We start from the raw sequence: 26221 nt of genomic DNA on the forward strand, positions 1-26221 counted from the left end.
CTACCATTCCTAGACCGGCAAGGGAACTTGCTGTTCCAACAGGACAATGCACGTCCGCATGTATCCCGTGCCACCCAACGTGCTCTAGAAGGTGTAAGTCAACTACCCTGGCCAGCAAGATCTCCGGATCTGTCCCCCATTGAGCATGTTTGGGACTGGATGAAGCGTCGTCTCACGCGGTCTGCACGTCCAGCACGAACGCTGGTCCAACTGAGGCGCCAGATGGAAATGGCATGGCAAGCCGTTCCACAGGACTACATCCAGCATCTCTACGATCGTCTCCACGGGAGAATAGCAGCCTGCATTGCTGCGAAAGGTGGATATACACTGTACTAGTGCCGACATTGTGCATGCTCTGTTGCCTGTGTCTATGTGCCTGTGGTTCTGTCAGTGTGATCATGTGATGTATCTGACCCCAGGAATGTGTCAATAAAGTTTCCCCTTCCTGGGACAATGAATTCACGGTGTTCTTATTTCAATTTCCAGGAGTGTATTTCACTACAACAGTGAGTTTTACTCAGCATTATTTTCACTTCGGCTTTGTCCTCATTGAAAGAAATTAAGTTAGAAGACGCTGTTCCCGTTTGCCTATCTTAAAATCACGGACACAATAAATGAGTTTATTACCTCGCACGAACAACAACTCGCTAGTTCTCGTATCTGAATGGCAGGGTTATCCCATAGTTCCATCTTTCTTCGAAATTTTCAACTCAGTCGTTTTCTGACCAGGATTTCTGAACTCAGATGAATATCCATCGTCCGAGAAAGTTTTTATGATCAGCATAGAAACGCTCTGAATAAGAATCAAGGATGCCATCTGTACAGAATAACAGTTATTTGTGGAATGGCGTTAAGGATTGTGCGTCTACTGGAAGATACGTTTGACCATACAGTGACAATGCTTTGTCCTAAGGAGTAATGAATGATAGCGGGGTCCCCATCCTCCTCAAATCAAACAGGTCTGCTGTCACTTAGCACGCTAAACTTGAACTCGTCCGTGAATTTGGCGACCCTCAGCTGATATTCAGTCCAGTGCACGTGTTAGCGCCCACACTGCAAATTCGGAACAATGAGCGGCACCCATCAGTCTGATTGCCTCCCAAACATACCTTTGTAGTGAAGCCTTTTGCGCACAGTACTCGATGAGATTGAAGGGCAGCAGCAAGAGCAGATCGTAGTTTCAGTAGGACAACAGTCCTATTCTTTGGACCGCTTAACGCTAGATATCTCCCAATGGTGAGTGCTGTGTCACGCAGACGCTCTTTGATGAAACATTTCGATTCCAAACATATACCTAGAAACTGTTTCCACAGTCTATAAACTACGGATGACGAATATATAACTATTTGACAAGCTACATCTGAGTTTGTCATGCCTAAAATCAGTCAATAGTCTTCCATCGAAGTGCGTCCGGTAAATGGACCCTCGGCGGTATTTGAACAAATTAACGATCTCTCATGTCTCTTCTCACTGCCACAGCAGCAACTGCCGTCGATCTACTCTGAAACAAGAAGTTATCTCCTATGTACAGGTGATACAAGACAACTTTAGCTCTACCGATTCCTTTCTGTTCGTAAACTTTCGAGTCAATTACGTTATGTTTTCCTGAATAATTGCGGTTTGTCTAATTTTCCTGTATTTATGTAAACCAATGTCGTGGAAAAAAGTAGCGAAATCTTCTTGCGATGTAACACAATACAAAGATTTTAACATTAACTTGTACGTACATTTGGTACAAGTATATCGTATGCTCGTTAAAAATGAGAATAAAACGAAGAAATGTATACTACTGAAATATTACCTGGAACAATGACCCCTATAAAAGGCTTCTGGTGGCCCTCAGAACTCTCCAGATGGACTGTATTTGACAGTGGTATACCAATCAAGTTCCTTTCAGAGTATGCAGACACAATAGCGCCTTTTCTTAGCAATCACATACAACCGCTCACTTGACGAAATATCCGTTCCTAAAGACTAGAACGTAGCACAAGTCACACCAATATTAAAGAAAGGAAATAGGAGTAACCCATTGAATTACAGACCCGTATCACTGACCTCAATTTGCAGTAGGGTTTTGGAGCATATACTGTACTCGAACGTTATGAATCACCTTTCAGAAAATGACTTATTGATACATAACCAACACGGATTCAGAAAATATCGTTCTTGTGCAACACAGCTAGCTCTTTATTCTCATGAAGTAATGAGTGCTGTCGACAAGGGATCTCAGATCCATATTACTAGATTTCCAAAAGGCTTTTGATACAGTTCCTCACAAGCGACTATTAATCACATTGCGTGCATATGGAGTATCGTCTCAGCTGTGTGACTGGATTCGTGATTTCCTCTGAGACAGGTCACAGTTCGTAGTGATAGACGGTAAATCATCTAGTAGAACAGAAGCGATATCCAGCGTTACTCAAGGTAGTGTCATAGGCCCTCTGCTGTTCCTGATTTGTATTAATGATGTAGTTGATAATCTGTGCAGCCCCCTTAGATTGTTTGCAGATGATGCTGTAATTTACCGTCTAATAAAATCATCAGACGATCAATTCCAATTACAAAATGATCTAGAGAGAATTTCTGTATGGTGCGAAAAGTGGCAATTAGCACTAAACAAAGAAAAGTGCGAGGTCTTCCACATGGGTACTAAAATAAATCCGATAAATTTAGGGTATACGATAAATCGCACAAATATAAGGGCTGTCAATTCGACCAAATACCTAGGAATTACAATTACGAGCAACTTAAATTGGAAAGACAACACAGATAATATTGTGGGGAAGGCGAAACAAAGACTGCGCTTTGTTGGCAGAACACTTAGAAGACGCGACAAACCCACTAAAGAGACAGCCTACATTACACTTGTCCGTCCTCTGGTGGAATATTGCTGCGTGGTGTGGGATCCTTACTAGGTAGGATTGACGGAGGACATCGAAAAAGTGCAAAGAAGGGCAGCTCGTTTCGTGTTATCGCGCAATAGAGGTGAGAGTGTCACTGGTATGATACGCGAGTTGGGGTGGCGGTCACTGAAACAAAGGCGGTTTTCTTTACCACGAGATCGATTTACGAAATTTCAGTCACCAACATTCTCTTCCGAATGTGAAAATATTTTGTTGACACCCACCTACGTATGGAGAAATGATCATCATAATAAAATAAGAGAAATCAGAGCTCGAAGGGAAAGATTTAGGTGTTCCTTTTTCCAACGCGCGTGGAATGGTAGAGAAGTAGTATGAAAATGGTTCGATGAACCCTCTGCCAGGCACTTAAGTGTGAATTGGCGGAGTAACCATGTAGATGTAGAAAATTGGGAGTATGTACACATCTGTCTGGGTGTGTCTCTACTGGTGCTTTGAATGACAATAATTGTGTAGTATTAAATATATTTTGCTATTAACAAATTCACGAACATCAGACCCCAATAGATACAGACTATGGTGCAGAGCTCAAGATTGAAGCCACATAGTCAACTGCTATAGTTATAAAAGCACGAGATGTAGATGTAGATAACTTACAGGAGTATGTGTGTGATGTCACACAAAATTAAAAATTAATTTTAAGTAAACGTACATAGTTTTCAGGAATGTGGAGCGTCGGAGTAGCAGGTGGAAAAGTACGGCTGAAATAAATTCCAAATATAGACCGCAGTACTTGAAAATGTAGTATGCTTGTTTGTCGGTGTACTTACTCATGCAGTTCTCGGCACTTCACTTCGTACTCTGCTTTCAGCTGCGCCATCTCAGCCCTCAGCACTGCTAGAGTTGTTTTAGTGTCAACGAGTGAGCTGTGCAGCTCACTGTTGGTGTCTTTGTCTGTGTGACGGAGGATTTTAGCTGCTTCTTGCTTCTTGCTCAGGACTGCATTTACCTGAAAATATAAATATGTTGCAAAGTATCAGTACACAGTACTCACACACAGACACAATTAACACTACTAACGTGCATGAGTCGTGGCTTATGTGTGAAATTCCTAATACAAGAGTAGTGGGTGATGTAAGGTGATATTATAGCACTGCAATGACATTCTAAATTGTTACAATGATATTCTGAACTGTAGCAGTAGATGTAAATAGCACTCTTTAACCCACAGATGTTCTGCAACTGGAATGTCGTACGGTTTAGTTATAGTGCAGAAAGCATCTCGTGACTCACAATTGGCAGAAGACGTGAAAATCCATCATTCGAAAAGAATTACTATTATTACCTTACGATGCGCACCAGAAACGCACAATAGATGGGGCTTTTCCTTATTGATAAAAAACTTATTGTCAGAATAATTAAATGTTCACGTATTTTTATGAATCATGGCGTTCTGCAGCTTGTATAAGTTCAAGGAATACTTCTCACGTACGTTAAAAACTTCGATGTTCGATCGGTTTCAGCCTCAGCCCACTATCATGAATTTTGACAGAGGATAAAATACAAAACTCCATTAAATACATTGTAAAACCTTTCAGGGAACGACAAAATATTGGTACGATACTTATAAAGTGTGTTATCATCCGATCCTGCATGCATCTTCGTTACGTAACTAATCCGGCGGGATCCATACAGGTGGTATCGCAAAAAACTGTTAGTATCATATACACTATCAGTATCCGGACACCTTATAGTGAACATTAATGTGGGATATGTCCACCCTTCGCCTTTATGACGGTTTGAACTCTGCTGGGAACATCTGAACGTCAGCAGAAGATTGGCAGCCGATTCTTCCTCAAGAGCTGAAGTCTGAAGTCTGGAGCGAATTCGACGTTTTAACTCATCCCAAAGATGTTGCATTGGGTTCAGGTCGGGCAGACCAGTGCAATTCAGGAACGTTATTGTCCACAAATCATTGCTTCACAGATGCTAGTTTATGAGAGGATGTATTGTCACGCATATATACAATACTGGCCATTAAAATTGCTACACAACGAAGATGACGTGCTAAAGAGGCGAAATTTAACCGACAGGAAGGATATGCTGTGATATGCAAATGATGAGCTTTTCAGAGCATTCACACAAGGTTGGCGCCGGTGGCGACACCTACAATGTGCTGACATGAGGAAAGTTTCCAACCGATTTCTCATACACAAACAGCAGTTGACCGGCGTTGCCTGGTGAAACGTTGTTGTGATGCCTCGTGTAAGGAGGAGAAATGCGTACCATCGCGTTTCCGACTTTGATAAAGGTCGGATTGTAGCCTATCGCGATTGCGGTTTATCGTATCGCGACATTGCTGCTCGCGTTGGTCGAGATCCAATGACTGTTAGCAGAATATGGAATCGGTAGGTTCAGGAGGGTAATACGGAACGCCATGCTGGATCGCAACGGCCTCGTATCACTAGCAGTCGAGATGCCCGGCATCTTATCCGCATGGCTGTAACGGATCGTGCAGCCACGTCTCGATCTCTGAGTCAACCGATGGGGATGTTTGCAAGACAACAACCATTTGCACGAACAGTTCGACGACGTTTGCAGCAGCATAGACTATCAGTTCGGAGACCATGGTTGCGGTTACCCTTAACGCTGCATCACAGACTCCTCGCCTGCGATGGTGTACTCAACGACGAACCTGGGTGCACGAATGGCCAAACGTCATTTTTTCGGATGAATCCAGGTTCTGTTTACAACATCATGATGGTCGCATCCGTGTTTGGCGACATCGCGATGAACGCACATAGGACGCGTGTATTCGTCATCGCCATACTGGCGTATCACCCGGCGTGATGGTATGGGGTGTCACTGGTTACATGTTTTGGTCACCTCTTGTTCTCATTCACGGCACGTTGAACAGTGGACGTTACATTTCAGATGTGTTACGACCCGTGGCTCTGCCCTTCATTCGATCTCTGCGGAACCCTACATTTCAGCAGGATAATGCACGACCGCCTGTGGCAGGTCCTGTACGGGCCTTTCTGGACACAGAAAATGTTCGACTGCTGCCCTGGCCAGCACATTCTCCAGATCTCTCACCAACTGAAAACATCTGGTCAATGGTGGCCGAGCAACTGGCTCGTTACAATACGCCAGTCACTACTCTTGATGAACTGTGGTATCGTGTTGAAGCTGCATTGGCAGCTGTACCTGTACAGGCCATCCAAGCTCTGTTTGACTCAATGCCCAGGCGTATCAAGGCAGTTATTATGGCCACAGATGGTTGTTCTGGGTACTGATTTCTCAGGATCTATGCACCCAAATTGCGTGAAAATGTAATCACATGTCAGTTCTAGTATAATATATTTGTCCAATGAATACCCGTTTATCATCTGCATTTCTTCTTGGTGTAAACAGTCATCGTCTTCGAAATGTTGTAAAATATATTTTCATATGCTGCCGCATGTGAGTTTTCTTAAGTACAGCTGGTGGATCACGTCCTAACCACGAAAACACCTCTGTACCATAACACCACCTCTTCTGTACTTCACTCTTGGCACTACACATGATTGCAGGTACGTTCTCCATGCATTCGCAAACTCAGATCCTTTCAACTGATTGCCGCAGAGAATAGCGTGATTAATCAGTCCAAATCACCCGTTTCCTGTCACCCATTGTCCACAGACGTTGATCTTTACATTACCTCAAGCATCGCTTAGCACTGAGTACAGAATGTGTGGCTTATGAGGAACTGCTCGATCGTTGTACCACATTCTTTTTAACTCCCTACGCACAGTCATTGTGTTAACTGGACTGCTGTAGCGCTTTGAAACTCACGAACGATTCCTTTCGCTAATTTCACGAGACATTTAACAATTAAACTACACAGTGCTTGACAGTTTGTGTCTGGCCGTACAAGAGGTTTGCCTAGTCATGATTTAGCTGTAGCTATTCCTTCGTGTTTCCATTACACAATCATATCATCAAAAGTTGACTTGGGCAGCGTTAGAAAGTTTGAAATGCCCCTGGCGGATTTGTTACTTGGGTGACATCCAATGAGGAGGCCACGTTCGAAGACACCGAACTCTCCTGATTGATCCATTCTACTGTTACTAGTTCCGTACTGACAACACAATACACCACACCTTCTTTGGATACTGGCGGGTCTTCCTCTCGTGATATCTAGTGATTAGTTTCGCATTGCATGGGAGTGTCCGGATACTTTGCTCGGGTAGTGTATATCAGTTTCTCAACTGGCGTCTAAGGGAGATAATCAAGTGAGATCTTCAGTGTCACGTATACGTATAAGCTCTAGAGAGGAACTACCGTGACTTTTACGTGCGGTTGGTTGCCAGTGAAACGTTATTCACGGTGAAGTAAGAAAAGAAAGGGCGAACATAATTAAATACTCCGTCGTTTGAGGCGGAGCGGAAGCTCGGACTGGACTAGGATATTTAAGGGGAAAAAAAAAACACGGTGGACTTGCTGAAAAACCAATTCGGAATCTATCAGACGTGATCTATGTAAACCACAGAAATCTAAATTAGGATGGCAGTACGGGAATTTAAGTATCAGCCCTCCTTAATCCTGGGCCAATTTGTTACGATTTTTTTTTTCATTCTGGACGTTCAATGGTCACAGACTGTGTCTGTTGGCAACAACTGTTTTCTCCGGGGATAAGTTACGCGTGTGTGTGGTGAGAGTGCGAGGCAGTTGCTCTCAGTAATATATGGTACGCTTGGAACATATCGTGGACTGCTACATATGATTTACTTTTACCTTTTTCATCCATCCACTTATAACCTGCGACTTCAACCGTTGCGTAACAGTCTGTGACATAGAGCCCTTTGGAACTGACGACCTACCCTTCTGTGAACTATTAAAGGTGACAAAGGGATCCTTAAAAGACAGAGAGGCGATCCTCCAGAAGAATGTATGTTAAAAAATTCTAGAAATACACGTGGAATATCGTAAATCAGCGCTAACAAGAAACTGTAAAGTTGAGTTACGAGAAAAAGAAGTGATTAACTATGTTCCATGTTTCGGTAGCGTAATGATCAAGGAAAATAGGCTTTATCATGAAACACAAAAATAGTTCAAATGGCTCTGAGCACTATGGGACTTAACATCTGAGGTCATCAGTTCCCTAGACTTAGTACTACTTAAACCTAACTAACCTAAGGACATCACACACATCCACGTCCGAGGCAGGATTCGAACCTGCGACCGTAGCGGTCGCGCGGTTCCAGACTGTAGCGCCTAGAACCGCTCGGCCACCCCGGCCGGCATGAAACATAAGTTTCCCACCAGGATATTAGGACGAAAATGGGGAGTACTGTGCAAGGTTTTAGAGCCAAAATTGGGAAGGAAAAAAGCCCTATTTTCATTAGTGAAATGTACGCACGTTTTACAACAGGTGAAGAGTTAAAGCAATGGTTGTTCCATCTCAAATCGCCCGAGACATACTTACAGATTACCAGAAACTTGTAAGTAAGTCCACTGACTGATGATCGATTGCGTAGTCAAACTGATACCAGGTTTTACCATCACTTTACGAACGTTATGTGACGCACATTTGTATTTGGAGTCAGTTGTCAATCTTTTCATCAGTTGCTACTTATCTGTTAGTCTCTATGCAGCTCATCGATGACCTTCCTTTTCTTTAAAATTTTGCGAGTAGTCTCATTGGAATTATTCAAATATCGAGTACTTTCATGGACTACGTAGCGTGGCGACAACTTAAGAGTGAATATTCCTGGCAGATGAAAAATGTGTGCCGGACCGAGACTCGAAATCAGGACCTTTGCCTTCCGCGGGCAAATGCTCTACCAATTGAGCTACCCAAGTGCAACTCAAGACCCGCCCTCACAGCTTCAATTCTGCTAGTACCTCGTCTCCTACATTCCAAACTTCACAGAAACTCTCCTGTGAACCTTGCAGAACTAGCACTCCACGAAGAAAGGATGTTGCGGAGACACGGCTTAGCCACAGCTTGGGGGATGTTTCCAGAAAGTGAAACACAGTTTTAATCTGTAAGGAAGTTTCATATCAGGGCACACTCCCCTGCAGAGTGAAAATCTCCTTCTGGAAACATCCCCCAGGCTGTGGCTAAGCCATGTCTCCGCAATATCCTTTCTTCCAGGAGTGGGCGAGCGAGGTGGCGCAGTGGTTAGCACACTGGACTCGCATTCAGGAGGACGATGGTTCAATCCCGCGTCTGGCCATCCTGATTTAGGTTTTCCGTGATTTCCCTAAATCGCTCCAGGAGAATGCCGGGATGTTTCCTTTGAAAGGACACGGCCGCCTTCCTTCCCCAATCCGATGAGGCCGATGACCACGCTGTTTGGTCTCCTCCCCCAAACAACCCTCTTCCAGAAGTGCTGGTTCTGCTAGGTTCGCAGAAGAGCTTCTGTGAAGTTTGGAATGTAGGAGGCGAGGTACTGGCAAAATTGAAGCTATGAGAGAGGGTGCGTGAGTCGTGCTTGAGTAGCTCAGTTAGTAGCCGGCACTGTAGCTCAGCGTGTTCGGTCAGAGGGTTAGCTGCCCTCTGTAATAAAAAAACTGAATTAATAGATCAACAACGAACTTAAAAGGGTGTCTTGCGACGTCCGCCCCGAGCAGATTCAACGAACAAAGACGAACAAAATGAGATTAAAAAAAAAAAAAAAGTTAGTAGAGCACTTACCTGAGAAAGGCAAAGGTCCCGAGTTCGAGTCTCGGTCCGGCACAAGTTTTAATCTGCCAGGAAGGTTCATATCAGCGCACACTCCGCTGCAGAGTGAAAATCTCATTCTGAGAAGGTAAAAGTGAGCAGCACTCGGTTAAACAGGGAATCAAAGTAACTTCGTCGTGTATGACCACTGATACGAAAACAAACGATCCACTGTTGGCAGAATAGAATATTCAGTCCTTTTTAGAAATAGGTGGCAAGAATTCTCCAGTCAATTGAACAGTTATATTTGCAAATGCTGCACTTAAACATTGACAATTTTTGTGGGTGATGCTGCACTACTCCAATTTTTGTACTCTAAATGGTCCAATGCCTCGTAGAAGCTGCCAGCGCTCGAATTTCTTTATGACTAAGCAAATAAAACATTTTTAAGACTGGTAACTGACAGTTTAATCAAGACACATCCATAATTTACAAACACACTCACGGTAGACGAAAGACATCACGTCACTGTTATGTTGGACTCACCTTTTGGAATAGTTTTAGGTGGAGTTGCAGTTCGGCCATTTCGGCTTCCATTTTTTCCTTCAACAACCTCTTCTCAGCTTCAAATCTTGCTTCTGCCTCCTCTTTGGCCTTCTGTTCTATGCGTGCGACCTGGACATCGAGTTCTTCTTCAAGACTTCTTAGATGCTCCAAATGCGATTGTTTTTCCCTAAACAGAGGAAAAGTTATTATAAAATAAAATAAGCCATGAAGAAATTGGTTTTGTAGTATCCGTGGGATCTTTAATTAGTTCGTATAATGCGTCGTTCACCTATTTCGGTTTACGTAATGCAGGAAAGTGCTATAACGAATAGCATTATGGTGAAACTGTCATCTCCGATTAAGGGGCTCCGGAACGCCCTATACTTGCAATGTTAAAATAACGCTTATAAATTACATCTTTCCTCACAAAGTATTTGAGGTAGGAAGTTGAACTTTTTACAGATTATTTATTGGAATATGGGCTACAACTTAACACAGGGATTTTACAAAATTTTAGTTCAGTTATTAAAGATGATTTTTTTCAATTGTAATGAAAATTCACAACATTTTTTTGCAATTTTTTATTTATATATTCAAAAATATACAGTTTTTTGGAAAAAGGCTGTGTTAAATTATGCAGAAGGTACTGTGTAACATTTACTGAAAGTTTGAAACACATATGTTTGGAAGATCCTTAGAAAACATGTAATTAGTATGAGAAAATAAAAGTTTTGGGAATCGAGCGACAAAGATTGGATTAAATTTTTAGTGCATTCCAGGTCCATAGGATGGATTATCTTCATCCTCTGCAAACTCCTCCTCCAGCTTCCTCTTGTTCCTCCTCCTGTTTACTCTTGCTTGTATTTCTAGACTCTTTACAGCCCTGTCTGCAGCCCGAAGGCGTTCCTTGTCTATAGCAAGCATCGCTCGTTGTTGTTCAAAAAATGGTTCAAATGGCTCTGAGCACTATGGGACTCAACTGCTGAGGTCATTAGTCCCTTAGAACTTAGAACTAGTTAAACCTAACTAACCTAAGGACATCACAAACATCCATGCCCAAGGCAGGATTCGAACCTGCGACCGTAGCGGTCTTGCGGTTCCAGACTGCAGTGCCTTTAACCGCACGGCCACTTCGGCCGGCCTCGTTGTTGTGTTCGTAGATTTTTCGACCATTTTCTTCAGTTGCAGTTACTGCAACACTGTTCCAAAAGGTGGTCATGTATGAACACTTATCACATTTCAGTTGTATTTCACTAGCAAGTCCTACGTGCTTTATTATGGAGAGTTACAGACCAACTTCACTACAATGGATACATCTTACACAGTTTGAAAAAATTCCTTTGAGAACCGACATATCAAATATTTCATTCACATCCGATTCGCCCATAAAACATTCATAGTTTTCACTCATTGAACCAAGCTTCTTCTGTGAAGTATCTTCTTTCCCACTTTGTCTACTATGGGCAGGTGTACTTGAGAGGTTAGGTTCACTCACTTGGTTATCATCTTTATTGTTTACAGTAATAACACATACCTTTGGCTTTCCAACATTTCTCCTTTTCTTAAAAGCCTTCAGAGGATTTCTAATATCTTTACTTTTACTCATTATTATACTTCAACAAAACAGAGACTCAAGAAACAATTAATTACGAATATTTTCAAGATAACGACAGAGTAAATAAACATGAAACAATCGACAATCACACCAGCGATATATATTGAACCATCACAGGTTAGCCACAACACATACTTTATCTCACATCACTAAAATGTACCTGATGAACACGGACGTTAATGGCTCAAATGGCTCTGAGCACTATGGGACTTAACATCTATGGTCATCAGTCCCCTAGAACCTAGAACTACTTAAACCTAACTAACCTAAGGACAGCACACAACACCCAGCCATCACGAGGCAGAGAAAATCTCTGACCCCGCCAGGAATCGAACCCGGGAACGGACGTTAATAATAACACCATTTGACAGCAGTTTAACAGCGCCACAGTGCGTCACGCCCATGTAGAACACATTTCAAAAAAAATTTAAAAATAGTTGTAGTCTTCGGAATTGAATAAATTATATATCTATTAAAAGGTAATAGTCTTCAGATTCAGAAAACGCAAAAAAGTAAAAATTGAACTTTTCGTGATTTTCAGCCTTTCCGGAGCCCCTTAAGGTAAAGTCGCGTAGCTACCTTAGAGAAATAAAAAAGCTCGATGAAACATAGAAAAATAGCAGCCATTGAAAGAAATACCGAAAGCATGTGAGTAAAGTGGGAAAATTGTCACATACAAAAACAGAGGTTATGATGATTAATTATTACTTGATACTGACATTCTGTTCTAGATATTGCAGTAGTTATTACTGGATAAAATACGTCGGGTAACTAATAGAAGCTGGTAACATCGTTGCTAAAGAAAAAAAATCATGGTACCCCTGACAACCTTTTTGGAAAACGTTTTCTTTAAAAGTATTCGATTTTTCGTGTATTCAACTCCTCTCTCAATTTTCTACTTTTTCTTAGAAACAGTTGGCCTTGTTTCGTAACAAAAAGTACCTACTAAGCGATTTTTTTCCGTATGTACCTTATTGAACAGAGAGTACGATACATAAGTACTTCAAACATATATCGTCTGTCGTTAGAGATATTTCAACACATGTGTACCTGCTCCTCCTGGCAGAATTCCCAAAGTTTATCTCTTAACGCGAGTACCATTTCATGTATCGAGTTTCATTACCACTCATGTCCCACTAAAGTCTCTGGGCATCCAAATGTAGAGAACTTTCTGACGCTACACGTTTTTTGCTCAGATGCATCTATCAGCGCGTCTGAATAGGTTGGTTCAAATGGCTCTGAGCACTATGCGACTTAACTTCTGAGATCATCAGTCGCCTAGAACTTAGAACTAATTAAACCTAACTAACCTAAGGACATCACACACATCCATGCCCGAGGCAGGATTCGAACCTGCGATCGTAGCGGTCGCTCGGTTCCAGACTGTAGCGCCTAGAACCGCACGGCCAGTCCGGCCGGCTTTGAATAGGTGTAGGGGAATGTCCTCAAATATAAAATGTTGGGTGAAAATCCGCAGTTGTTTTATAAGAATTTTTCGGTATAACCCAAAGATATTTTATAGTTGCTGCACACAAATTAAATGTTCGTACAATAGTAATTGTACCTAATCTCTTTACAGCTCTCAGAACTCAGAAGCTTGTGACACTTGTTATTTTAAACAAAACAATTTCACGTATAAAGGAAGGAAGCACACACAAAGAATACTTTAAGTATAGACAGTCACAAAAATCCATGAAAATACCTGTTGCTGTTGTTGCTGCTGTTGTGGTCTTTAGTTCGAAGACTGTTTTCGTACAGCTCTCCGTATTGTTTCTATCCTGTGTAGCTTCTTCATCTCGAAATAACTACTGTAACTTATATCCTTCTGAATCTTCTTACTGTATTAATCTCTTTGTCTCCCTCTATAATTCCCCCACCCCCCCACCCCCCCATTTCCTTCCAATATTAAACAGGTGATCCCTGGATGTCTGAAAGTTTGTCCTGTTAACTGATCCCTTCTTCTAGTCAGGCTGTGCCACAAATTTCTTTTCTCCCCAATTACGTGATCTACTCATCTAATCTTCAGCATTCGTCTGTAGCACCACATTTCAAAAGCTTCTACTCTCTTCTTGCCTAAATTGTTTATCTTCCTTGTTTCGTTTTCACTCATGGCTACAGTCCACACAAATACCTTCGGAAATGTCTTCCTAACGCTTAAATCTACATTCGATGTTAAGAAATATCTCTTCTTCAGAAACGTTTTTCTTGTCACTGCGATATACCGTTTATATCCTCTCAACTTTGCCCATCATCAGTTATCTTGCTGCCCAAATAACGAAACGCATTTCCTACTTTAAGTGTCTCGTTTCCTGATCTAATTCCTTCAGCATCACCTGATTAGTTCGACTACATTTCATTACCGCTGTTTGGCTTTTGTTGATATTCATCTTATAGCCTCCTTTCAAGTCAATGTGCTTTCCAAGTCCTTTGCCGTCTCCGACAGAATTACAAGGCCATCGGCAAACCTCAAAGTTTTTATTTCTTCTCCCTGAACTTTAATTCCTTCTCCAAATTTTTCTTGGGTTTCCTTTACCGCTTGCTCAGTGTGCAGATTGAATAACATCGGGGATAGGCTGCAAAACTGTCTCACTCCCTTTTCAACAACTGCTTCCCTTTCATGCCTCTCGACCCTTGTGACAGCCGTCTGGTTTCTGTACAAGTTGTAAGTAGCTTTTCTCTTCGTGTATTTTATCCCTGCTACCTTCAGAATTTCAAATAGAGTAGTCCAGTAGACATTGTCAAAAGCTTTCTCTTAGTCTACAAACGCTATTAACATAGGTTTACCTTTCGTTAACCTATCTTCTAAGAGGTGTCGCTGGGTCAATATTGCCTCGCGTGTTCTTACATTTCTCCGGATTCCAAATTGATCTTTCCCGAGGCTTGTTTCTACTAGTTTTTCCATTCTGTAAGGAATTCGTGTTAGTATTTTGCAACCATTATTTATTAAACTGATAGTTCGGTAATATTCACAACTGCCAGCACCTGTTTTCTTTGTAATTGGAATAATTATATTCTTCTTGAATTCTGAGGATATTTCGCCTGTCTCATACATCTTGCGCACCAGATGGAAGAATTTTGTCATGACGGGCTCTCCCAAGGCTATCAGTACTTCCGAGGCCTTGTTTCGACTTAGGGCCTGTCAAATTCTTCTCACAGTATCATATCTCCCATCTCATCTTCATCTACATCCTCATTCATTTATATAATATTGCTTTCAAGTTTATTTACCTTGTATAGACCCTGTATATATTGCTTCCACCTTCCAGCTTTCCCTTCTTTGCTTAGGATTAGTTTTCCATCTGTGCTCTTGATAGACATACAGTTGCTTCTCTTTACTCCAACTGTCTCCTTAATTTTCACGTAGGCGGTATCATTCTTTCCCGAAGTGAAATAAGTTTCTAAATCCTTATATTTGTTCTTTAGCCCTTCCTGTTTAGCCATTTCGCACATTTTTCTGTCTCATTCTTTAGACGTATGTATTCCATTTCACCTGCTTCATTTGCTGCATTTTTATATTTTCTCCTTTGATCAGTTACATTCAATATCTCCTGTGCTATCCAAGGATTTCTACTGGGCCTTGTCTTTTTAACTTTTTGATCCTCTGCTGTCTTCACTATTTCATCTCTCAAGGCTACCCACACGTCTTCCACTGTATACCTTGCCCCCTGTTTAGAAAAGCGTTGCCTAATACTCCCTATGAAACTCAACAACCGCCGGTTCTTTCTCCTTAATTTCCTACCTTTTCGCAATTTCTTTAGATTTATCTACTGTTCATTACCAGTAAATTGTGGTCAGAATCCACATCCGCCGCTAGAAATGTCTTACAATTTAAAATATGCTTCCAAAATCTCTGTCTTACTTTATATAATCATTTTTAAACCTTCAGGGGTCTACAGGTCTCTTCCACGTATACAACCTTCTTTGACGAGTCTTAAACTACACTCCTGGAAATTGAAATAAGAACACCGTGAATTCATTGTCCCAGGAAGGGGAAACTTTATTGACACATTCCTGGGGTCAGATACATCACATGATCACACTGACAGAACCACAGGCACATAGACACAGGCAACAGAGCATGCACAATGTCGGCACTAGTACAGTGTATATCCACCTTTCGCAGCAATGCAGGCTGCTATTCTCCCATGGAGACGATCGTAGAGATGCTGGATGTAGACCTGTGGAACGGCTTGCCATGCCATTTCCACCTGGCGCCTCAGTTGGACCAGCGTTCGTGCTGGACGTGCAGACTGCGTGAGACGACGCTTCATCCAGTCCCAAACATGCTCAATGGGGGACGGATCCGGAGATCTTGCTGGCCAGGGTAGTTGACGTACACCTCCTAGAGCACGTTGGGTGGCACGGGATACATGCGGACGTGCATTGTCCTGTTGGAACAGCAAGTTCCCTTGCCGGTCTAGGAATGGTAGAACGATGGGTTCGATGACGGTTTGGATGTACCGTGCACTATTCAGTGTCCCCTCGACGATCACCAGTGGTGTACGGCCAGTGTAGGAGATCGCTCCCCACACCATGATGCCGGGTGTTGGCCCTGTGTGCCTCGGTCGTATGCAGTCCTGATTGTGGCGCTCACCTGCACGGCGCCAAACACGCATACGACCATCATTGGCACCAAGGCAGAAGCGACTCTCATCGCTGAAGACGACACGTCTCCATTCGTCCCTCCATTCACGCCTGTCGCGACACCACTGGAGGCGGGCTGCACGATGTTGGGGCGTGAGCGGAAGACGGCCTAACGGTGTGCGGGACCGTAGCCCAGCTTCATGGAGACGGTTGCGAATGGTCCTCGCCGATACCCCAGGAGCAACAGTGTCCCTAATTTGCTGGGAAGTGGCGGTGCGGTCCCCTACGGCACTGCGTAGGATCCTATGATCTTGGCGTGCATCCGTGCGTCGCTGCGGTCCGGTCCCAGGTCGACGGGCACGTGCACCTTCCGCCGACCACTGGCGACCACATCGATGTACTGTGGAGACCTCACGCCCCACGTGTTGAGCAATTCGGCGGTACGTCCACCCGGCCTCCCGCATGCCCACTATACGCCCTCGCTCAAAGTCCGTCAGCTGCACATACAGTTCACGTCCACGCTGTCGCGGCATGCTACCAGTGTTAAAGACTGCGATGGAGCTCCGTATGCCACGGCAAACTGGCTGACACTGACGGCGGCGGTGCACAAATGCTGCGCAGCTAGCGCCATTCGACGGCCAACACCGCGGTTCCTGGTGTGTCCGCTGTGCCGTGCGTGTGATCATTGCTTGTACAGCCCTCTCGCAGTGTCCGGAGCAAGTATGGTGGGTCTGACACACCGGTGTCAATGTGTTCTTTTTTCCATTTCCAGGAGTGTATGTATTATCAACAAATTAATTATACTCTGTGCAGAATTCTGCCTGGCGGCTTTCTCTTTCATTCCTTTCCCCCACAGTCCGTATTCACCTACTATTTTTCCTTCTCTTCTTTTTCCTGCTATCGAATTCCTGTCTCCCATCACAAATCAATTTTCATCTCCCTTAGCTATCTGAATAATTTCTTTGTTCTGATCATACACTTCTTCAGTCTCTTCATCATCTGCGGAGATAGTTGGCATATAAACTTGTACTACTGCGATGGGTGAGGGCTCCGTGTTTATCTCGACCACGATAATGCGTTCACTATGCTGTTCAAAATCTTCAAATGTGTGTGGAATCTTATGGGACTTAACTGCTAAGGTCATCAGTCCCTAAGCTTACACACTACTTAACCTAAATTATCCTAAGGACAAACACACACACCCATGCCCGAGGGAGGACTCGAACCTCCGCCGGGACCAGCCGCACAGTCCATGACTACAGCGCCTAAGACCGCTCGGCTATTCCCGCGCGGCTAACTATGCTGTTCAAAGTAGCTTACGCGCATTACTATTTCCTTAAGAATTTTTATACCTACTTCTGCATTACCTCTATTTGATTTTGTACTTATTCACCTGTTCAGGAGTCCTTTTCCTCCTACCACCAAACTTCACCAATTCCCACTATACCTCATTTTAACCTATGCACTTCCTTTTTTAAAATTTCTAACCTACCTAGCCGATTAAAGGGATCTAACATTCCACGTTCCGATCCGTCGAACGCCAGTTCTGTTTCTTCTGATGACAACATCCTCCTGAGTAGTTCTCGCCCGGAGATCAGAACTACTTTACCTCCGGAATATTTTACCCAAGAGGATGTCATCATCATTTAATCATGCTGTCGGGAAAAATTACGGCTATAGTTTCCCCTTGCTTTCAGCCGTTCGCAGTACCAGGATAACAATTCTGTTTTGGTTTATGTTGCAGGGCCAGATCAGCCAATCATCCAGATCTTTGCCCCTGCAACTACTGGAAAGGCTGCTACCCCTCTTCAAGTACCACGCGTTTGTCTGACCCCGAACAATTACCCCTCCGTTGTGCTAACATCCACGGTTCGGTTGTCTTTATCGCTAAGGCACACAAGCCAGTCTGCCAACCACAAGATCCACGGTTCATGACAGGGCGGGGCGGTGGGGGTTCGAAAAAATCGGTTACTGTTTTATATGCGTTTGTACATATATTCTTAATGGAAATCACTAATTGAGGCTCACATACAGAAGAATTTTCCTCGAGTTTTGAAAAACAAAATACTTCCTTCAAATCTGCTCGATGTGGGTATTTATGTCGAGCTGCCTTCTAAAACTGTTTATTTTATCCAACAAAAACTCGATCGCATTATTGGAAGACTACAAGCGTTAGTAAAGTATGCAGTGCGATCCAATGGAATCACAATCTGTGATGCGTACTTTCGATCGCTTTTCTGTTGGTTATAGAAAATTTTTGCAAGTGCTATACGCATTTCTAGAATTCTTTTGTCAATATAGTCATGAACTATAAATGATACATGTCTCAGACTATACTTATAAATAAGACGACAGAGTGCAACCCCATATATTTACCGCTACTTTCATTCTCACTGTGCTCTGGTTTTCTACTTATCGTTATACTCGAATATTGGCTTTCTACATTACCTGATTCTATTAGTACACTCCTGGAAATTGAAATAAGAACACCGTGAATTCATTGTCCCAGGAAGGGGAAACTTTATTGACACATTCCTGGGGTCAGATACATCACATGATCACACTGACAGAACCACAGGCACATAGACACAGGCAACAGAGCATGAACAATGTCGGCACTAGTACAGTGTATATCCACCTTTCGCAGCAATGCAGGCTGCTATTCTCCCATGGAGACGATCGTAGAGATGCTGGATGTAGTCCTGTGGAACGGCTTGCCATGCCATTTCCACCTGGCGCCTCAGTTGGACCAGCGTTCGTGCTGGACGTGCAGACCGCGTGAGACGACGCTTCATCCAGTCCCAAACATGCTCAATGGGGGACAGATCCGGAGATCTTGCTGGCCAGGGTAGTTGACTTACACCTTCTAGAGCACGTTGGGTGGCACGGGATACATGCGGACGTGCATTGTCCTGTTGGAACAGCAAGTTCCCTTGCCGGTCTAGGAATGGTAGAACGATGGGTTCGATGACGGTTTGGATGTACCGTGCACTATTCAGTGTCCCCTCGACGATCACCAGTGGTGTACGGCCAGTGTAGGAGATCGCTCCCCACACCATGATGCCGGGTGTTGGCCCTGTGTGCCTCGGTCGTATGCAGTCCTGATTGTGGCGCTCACCTGCACGGCGCCAAACACGCATACGACCATCATTGGCACCAAGGCAGAAGCGACTCTCATCGCTGAAGACGACACGTCTCCATTCGTCCCTCCATTCACGCCTGTCGCGACACCACTGGAGGCGGGCTGCACGATGTTGGGGCGTGAGCGGAAGACGGCCTAACGGTGTGCGGGACCGTAGCCCAGCTTCATGGAGACGGTTGCGAATGGTCCTCGCCGATACCCCAGGAGCAACAGTGTCCCTAATTTGCTGGGAAGTGGCGGTGCGGTCACCTACGGCACTGCGTAGGATCCTACGGTCTTGGGTGCATCCGTGCGTCGCTGCGGTCCGGTCCCAGGTCGACGGGCACGTGCACCTTCCGCCGACCACTGGCGACAACATCGATGTACTGTGGAGACCTCACGCCCCACGTGTTGGGCAATTCGGCGGTACGTCCACCCGGCCTCCCGCATGCCCACTATACGCCCTCGCTCAAAGTCCGTCAACTGCACATACGGTTCACGTCCACGCTGTCGCGGCATGCTACCCGTGTTAAAGACTGCGATGGAGCTCCGAATGCCACGGCGAACTGGCTGACACTGACGGCGGCGGTGCACAAATGCTGCGCAGCTAGCGCCATTCGACGGCCAACACCGCGGTTCCTGGTGTGTCCGCTGTGCCGTGCGTGTGATCATTGCTTGTACAGCCCTCTCGCAGTGTCCGGAGCAAGTATGGTGGGTCTGACACACCGGTGTCAATGTGTTCTTTTTTCCATTTCCAGGAGTGTATTATAAAATGGGTTAAATTAACAATTATTGGTAAATGGAAAGTTGTTACAGACAGATTTTGGTTTCATACGAGACCTTTGCTAGCCGTAACATTTTAACATGGGTCTTATTAACAGTATGTCTGTTTCTAAATGCCCTAGAACGTATTTCGGACTTTTGAGTTCACTACTGACAGACACCTAGTTCGCCTTCAAAGCGAGTCTGGCTGCTATTCACAGGATCCGGGTTCAATTTCCTGTACTGCCGGGGGTTTACCCTAGGTGAGAGGACTGGAACGGGCTGCACTAAGCCTCGTGATGTCAACTGAGGGGCCGCCTGAGTGACGAATGGCGGATGGCGGATCCAAGCCCGAGAGGGTGGCGTGCTGACTCCACATCCTTCCATACTGCGTGTAGTGACGCCACTGACAAAGGATGACATGGCGGTCGTTCATCCCGATTGGCTCATCAGGGCCAGAACGCCGAGGTTTGCTTTACTTTACTTTTACTGACAGACACCTGAGTTGTGGGTTTCCACCAGCTATAGACGTACAGGGTCCGACAAAACACCTCCCGTATTTCAAAAAGTATTTACACACAAGCAAAGACAGATACAGAGAAAATAGTTTTATTTGTGAACTACAAATTCTATGCCGTTTAGCATTAGATGATTTTAAAAATTATGCTCGGTGAACGGCGTCGTCAATTGTTATCCATTGTTAGCACATTGACCAAGCATTTCCCGGAAGTTGGCCATAGTTCTTGGTGTCATTTCCTGTGGAATGGCAGCCACTTGCTGGGTTATTGCCTCCTACGTGCTTGTAGGGTCGTGAAGAGAGAAGACGTGTGGGGAACAACTGTCTCAAAATTTCTAGAGGGTGCCGAGAGGTGTGAGTTGTGGCGCCGTATTGTGGGAACCAGACATCTCCCCCAACAAACAGATCTAACGTAGGTCTCTATCATGTGACAGCAGTAGTTTGAATTAACTGTTACCGTTACGTCATCTTTTTCGAAAAAATACGGAACGCACATACTTAATTCAGTTAGCGTGTATCATATTGTCACACGATGGCTGTGAAGTGGTCATTGGTGAAGTTCCTGAGGGAAATTTTGTTTATCTACAGTATTTGACCAGTGGAAGTGGGCCTCATCAAAAGAAATCAATTCAGTGCTGGGGGGAATTTTCTCACGTACAGCTCTGTAAGTTTCAAAATCTCTCTGACTTCATTTCTGGATAGCAATCATTTTGTAGGGGTGTATGTGAAGATCTCTGTGCAGATGATCCTATCAGTCAATCTCAGCGCAGCCCATGTTTAAGTGCTGAACGCTTTGGAAATTGCTGGACGGACGCTCTCACACGCGCCACATTTTCCGGCGTTGTTGCAGTCCGAGGTCGTCCAATACATTTTCTTTTCATGGAGAACTCGATACTCTAAAGGCTGATACCCAAATTCACATAGTTTTTCTATGAGGAACAGAAACATGTCGGCAGTGTTTGAACGGAGTGCGAAATACTCGCTGAGTAATAATCACAGAACCACCATTATGAACATAGTCCACCACGACAAACGCACGATTCTCACCAAGCCAAGCCATTTCACCTTTTGAAAATGGCAGCTATACTGCTGTCGATCGATATCTCTTCCACATCAGTAATCCCACCACAACTCGCACAGTGGTCTCTTCAAATACGGGAGGTCTGTCTGCCGGACCCTGTATAATTTAAATACTTTTTAAACTAGGTTTACTGCACTTTGCTGTGGAGGATCTGACATGTGGGTCACCGATTTTGATCATGGTTTGCAAGGATGTTCTATACTGAAAATAAAGAGACATGTTTCGACCTTCTGCTAGACAGTCCCTAGTTTTTTTCTTTTTTAAAAAAAAATTCGATGTAAAAAAATGGCTAAGCAGGCATGGCTAGAGGACAAATGTAAGGATGTAGAGGCCTATCTCACTAGGGGTAAGATAGATACTGCCTACAGGAAAATTAAAGAGACCTTTGGAGATAAGAGAACGACTTGTATGAATATCAAGAGCTCAGATGGAAACCCAGTTCTAAGCAAAGAAGGGAAAGCAGAAAGGTGGAAGGAGTATATAGAGGGTCTATACAAGGGCGATGTACTTGAGGACAATTTGATGGAAATGGAAGAGGATGTAGATGAAGATGAAATGGGAGATATGATACTGCGTGAAGAGTTTGACAGAGCACTGAAAGACCTGAGTCGAAACAAGGCCCCCGGAGTAGACAACATTCCATTGGAACTACTGACGGCCTTGGGAGAGCCAGTCCTGACAAAACTCTACCATCTGGTGAGCAAGATGTATGAAACAGGCGAAATACCCTCAGACTTCAAGAAGAATATAATAATTCCAATCCCAAAGAAAGCAGGTGTTGACAGATGGGAAAATTACCGAACTATCAGTTTAATAAGTCACAGCTGCAAAATACTAACACGCATTCTTTACAGACGAATGGAAAAACTAGTAGAAGCCAACGTCGGGGAAGATCAGTTTGGATTCCGTAGAAACACTGGAACACGTGAGGCAATACTGACCTTACGACTTATCTTAGAAGAAAGATTAAGGAAAGGCAAACCTACGTTTCTAGCATTTGTAGAATTAGAAAGCTTTTGACAATGTTGACTGGAATACTCTCTTTCAAATTCTAAAGGTGGCAGGGGTAAAATACAGGGAGCGAAAGGCTATTTACAATTTGTACAGAAACCAGATGGCAGTTATAAGAGTCGAAGGACATGAAAGGGAAGCAGTGGTTGGGAAGGGAGTGAGACAGGGTTGTAGCCTCTCCCCGATGTTGTTCAATCTGTATATTGAGCAAGCAGTAAAGGGAACAAAAGAAAAATTCGGAGTAGGTATTAAAATTCATGGAGAAGAAATAAAAACTTTGAGGTTCGCCGATGACATTGTAATTCTGTCAGCGACAGCAAAGGACTTGGAAGAGCAGTTGAATGGAATGGACAGTGTCTTGAAAGGAGGATATAAGATGAACATCAACAAAGGCAAAGATAATGGAATGTAGTCTAATTAAGTCGGGTGATGCTGAGGGAATTAGATTAGGAAATGAGACACTTAAAGTAGTAAAGGAGTTTTGCTATTTGGGGAGCAAAATAACTGATGATGGTCGAAGTAGAGAGGATATAAAATGTAGACTGGCAATGGCAAGGAAAGCGTTTCTGAAGAAGAGAAATTTGTTAACATCGAGTATAGATTTAAGTGTCAGGAAGTCATTTCTGAAAGTATTTGTATGGAGTGTAGCCATGTATGGAAGTGAAACATGGACGATAACTAGTTTGGACAAGAAGAGAATAGAAGCTTTCGAAATGTGGTGCTACAGAAGAATGCTGAAGATAAGGTGGGTAGATCACGTAACTAATGAGGAAGTATTGAATAGGATTGGGGAGAAGAGAAGTTTGTGGCACAACTTGACCAGAAGAAGGGATCGGTTGGTAGGACATGTTCTGAGGCATCAAGGGATCAGCAATTTAGTATTGGAGGGCAGCGTGGAGGGTAAAAATCGTAGAGGGAGACCAAGAGATGAATACACTAAGCAGATTCAGAAGGATGTAGGTTGCAGTAGGTACTGGGAGATGAAAAAGCTTGCACAGGATAGAGTAGCATGGAGAGCTGCATCAAACCAGTCTCAGGACTGAAGACCACAACAACAACAACAACAAAGTTGATAACGGAAAATCGTATTTTCAATGCTGTATATCGAAAAATAGTCTAAAAACAAACATTTTTATAATCGCTCGACCGACGACGTCGCTCTGTTAGACACGTAGAATGACGGGTTCCCAAGCTACAGCATGAAAACACAAAAACGTTAATAACCCTAATATTGTTAACTTCGGACCACATATCATATTAATAAAAACTGTTTGTTTTTAGACATTCTTTCGATAGATAGCATTGAAAATACCATATTCCGACATCACCTCAGACCTCTATTTGTTTAAAAAACGAGGGATTGTCTTGCAAAAAGCCAAAACACGTGTCCCTTTATTTTCAGTATAGAACGTCGTTGAAAACTTGATCAAAATCGGTGACCCTGATGTCAGACTCTTCCCTTGTGAAGTTGACAAGGGGAGGCCACGACGTTGGAATCGCGGATTTGCTTCAAACTTTGTACTCCTTTGGTAGGCCATTAAAGCAACAGAAAGTGCAAGTTTTAAGTTGCACTACTCTGGTAATTCCAAGAAAATCGCAAGAGAAGTTTTACTCACTTATTGTGTAACTGACATATCTGTGCGTAAAAACCGGTTGTAGTTAGTCGTTGTGGTCAAGCGTTTAGCCTTCGCGCGTTGCAAGCGGCTCGTGGACAAGGCGGCGGTTCGAATCCCACTACCACACATCTGAAATGTAACGTCCACTGTTCAAAGTGCCGTCAATGCGAACAAGAGGTGACCGAGACGTGTAACCAATGGCACCCCATACCATCACACCGGGTGACAGGCCAGTATGGCGATGACGAATACACGCTTCCAATGTAAGTTCACCGTGATGTCGCCAAACACGAATGCGACTATCATGATGCTGTAAGCCCGCATCTCGTGGTCGTGCGGTAGCTTTCTCGCTTCCCACGCCCGGGTTCCCGGGTTCGATTCCCGGCGGGGTCAGGGATTTTCTCTGCCTCGTGATGGCTGGGTGTTGTGTGCTGTCCTTAGGTTAGTTAGGTTTAAGTAGTTCTAAGTTCTAGGGGACTCATGACCATAGATGTTAAGTCCCATAGTGCTCAGAGCCATTTTTTGATGCTGTAAACAGAACCTGGATTCATCCGAAAAAATGACGTTTTGCCATCCGTGCACCCAGGTTCGTCGTTGAGTATACCATCGCAGGTGCTCCTGTCTGTGATGCGGTGGCAAGGGTAACCGCAGCCACGGTCTCCGAGCTGATAGTCCATGCTGCTGCAGACGTCGTCGAACTTTTCGTACAGATGGTTGTTGTCTTGCAAACGTCCCCATCTGTTGACTCAGGGATCGAGACGTGACTGTACGATCCGTTACAGCCATGCGGATAAGATGCCTGTCATCTCGACTGTTAGTGATACGATGCCGTTGGGATCCAGCACGGCGTTCCGTATTACCCTCCTGAACCCACCGATTCCATATTCTGCTAACAGTCATTGGATCTCGACCAACGCGAGCAGCAATGTCGCGATACGATAAACCGCAATCGCGATAGGCTACAATCCGACCTTTATCAAAGTCGGAAACGTGATGGTACGCATCTCTCCTCCTTACACGAGGCATCACAACAACGTTTCACACCAGGCAATGCCGGTCAACTGCTGTTTGTGTATGAGAAATCGGTTGGAAACTTTCCTCATGTCAGCACTATGTAGGTGTCGCCACCGGCGCCAACCTTGTGTGAATGCTCTGAAAAGCTATTCATTTGCATATCACAGAATCTTCTTCCTGTCGGTGAAATTTCGCGTCTGTAGAACGTCATCTTCGTGGTGTAGCAATTTTATTGGCCAGTAGTGTAAGTGTGTGTGTGTGTGTGTGTGTGTGTGAGAGAGAGAGAGAGAGAGAGAGAGAGAGAGAGAAAATAATGAACGAGGAGTGTGGAGGGAGCGGTAGGGGAAGGGGCAAGGGAGGGAGGGTTAGAGAGGGATGCGGTAGGAGGGAGAAGAGAGAGAGCTGCAGGGAACGGGAAGGATGGATGGAGGATGAGGAAGAAGGAGTGGTAGAAAGGAATTTGAAAGAAAAAATCATAGGTTTGTGCAGAATTTTCATTTCGCCTTCATTGTTATTTATCTGAAGTGCTAATTCTGTTAACTTATCTTTTCATGCCGACAAGTTAATTAAGGAATATTAGGTTTCAACAGCCTGTCGGCGATATAATTAGAGACGGAGTAGAATGTCCGATCGAGGACGGAAATCAGCCGTGCTCTTCTTAAAGTTGTCGCGGCAGAGTTTTCCTTAAGCGGTTTAGGAAAACACGGCAGATCAAAAGCTGGATCTGGAAGGTCGGACGGGGATGCGACCTCCGGTCCCTCTGAACAAATTTGGTATCTTAACCACTCTGACACTTCTCCTGGTACTCTTCTTCATATTGTACTATAACGGTGCAATTACAAAG

The 26221-nt window shown here is 44.0% G+C and overlaps 1 protein-coding gene across 1 annotated transcript in view; it reads right to left on the minus strand.

The window, feature by feature from the left end:
- LOC126249427 (ras and EF-hand domain-containing protein-like) overlaps positions 1 to 26221 on the minus strand; it is a 335116-nt gene that overhangs the window by 125343 nt on the left and 183552 nt on the right. Inside the window, exons 3-4 of the mRNA XM_049951080.1 lie at positions 10057 to 10243; positions 3692 to 3870 (exon numbers count right to left, since the gene is read on the minus strand). Coding sequence (XP_049807037.1) covers positions 3692 to 3870; positions 10057 to 10243 — 366 coding nt within the window. The remainder of the gene's footprint in view (positions 1 to 3691; positions 3871 to 10056; positions 10244 to 26221) is intronic.

The sequence above is a fragment of the Schistocerca nitens genome, chromosome 3, assembly GCF_023898315.1.
Source record: "Schistocerca nitens isolate TAMUIC-IGC-003100 chromosome 3, iqSchNite1.1, whole genome shotgun sequence".
In the NCBI taxonomy this organism is placed as follows: Eukaryota; Metazoa; Arthropoda; class Insecta; order Orthoptera; family Acrididae; genus Schistocerca; species Schistocerca nitens.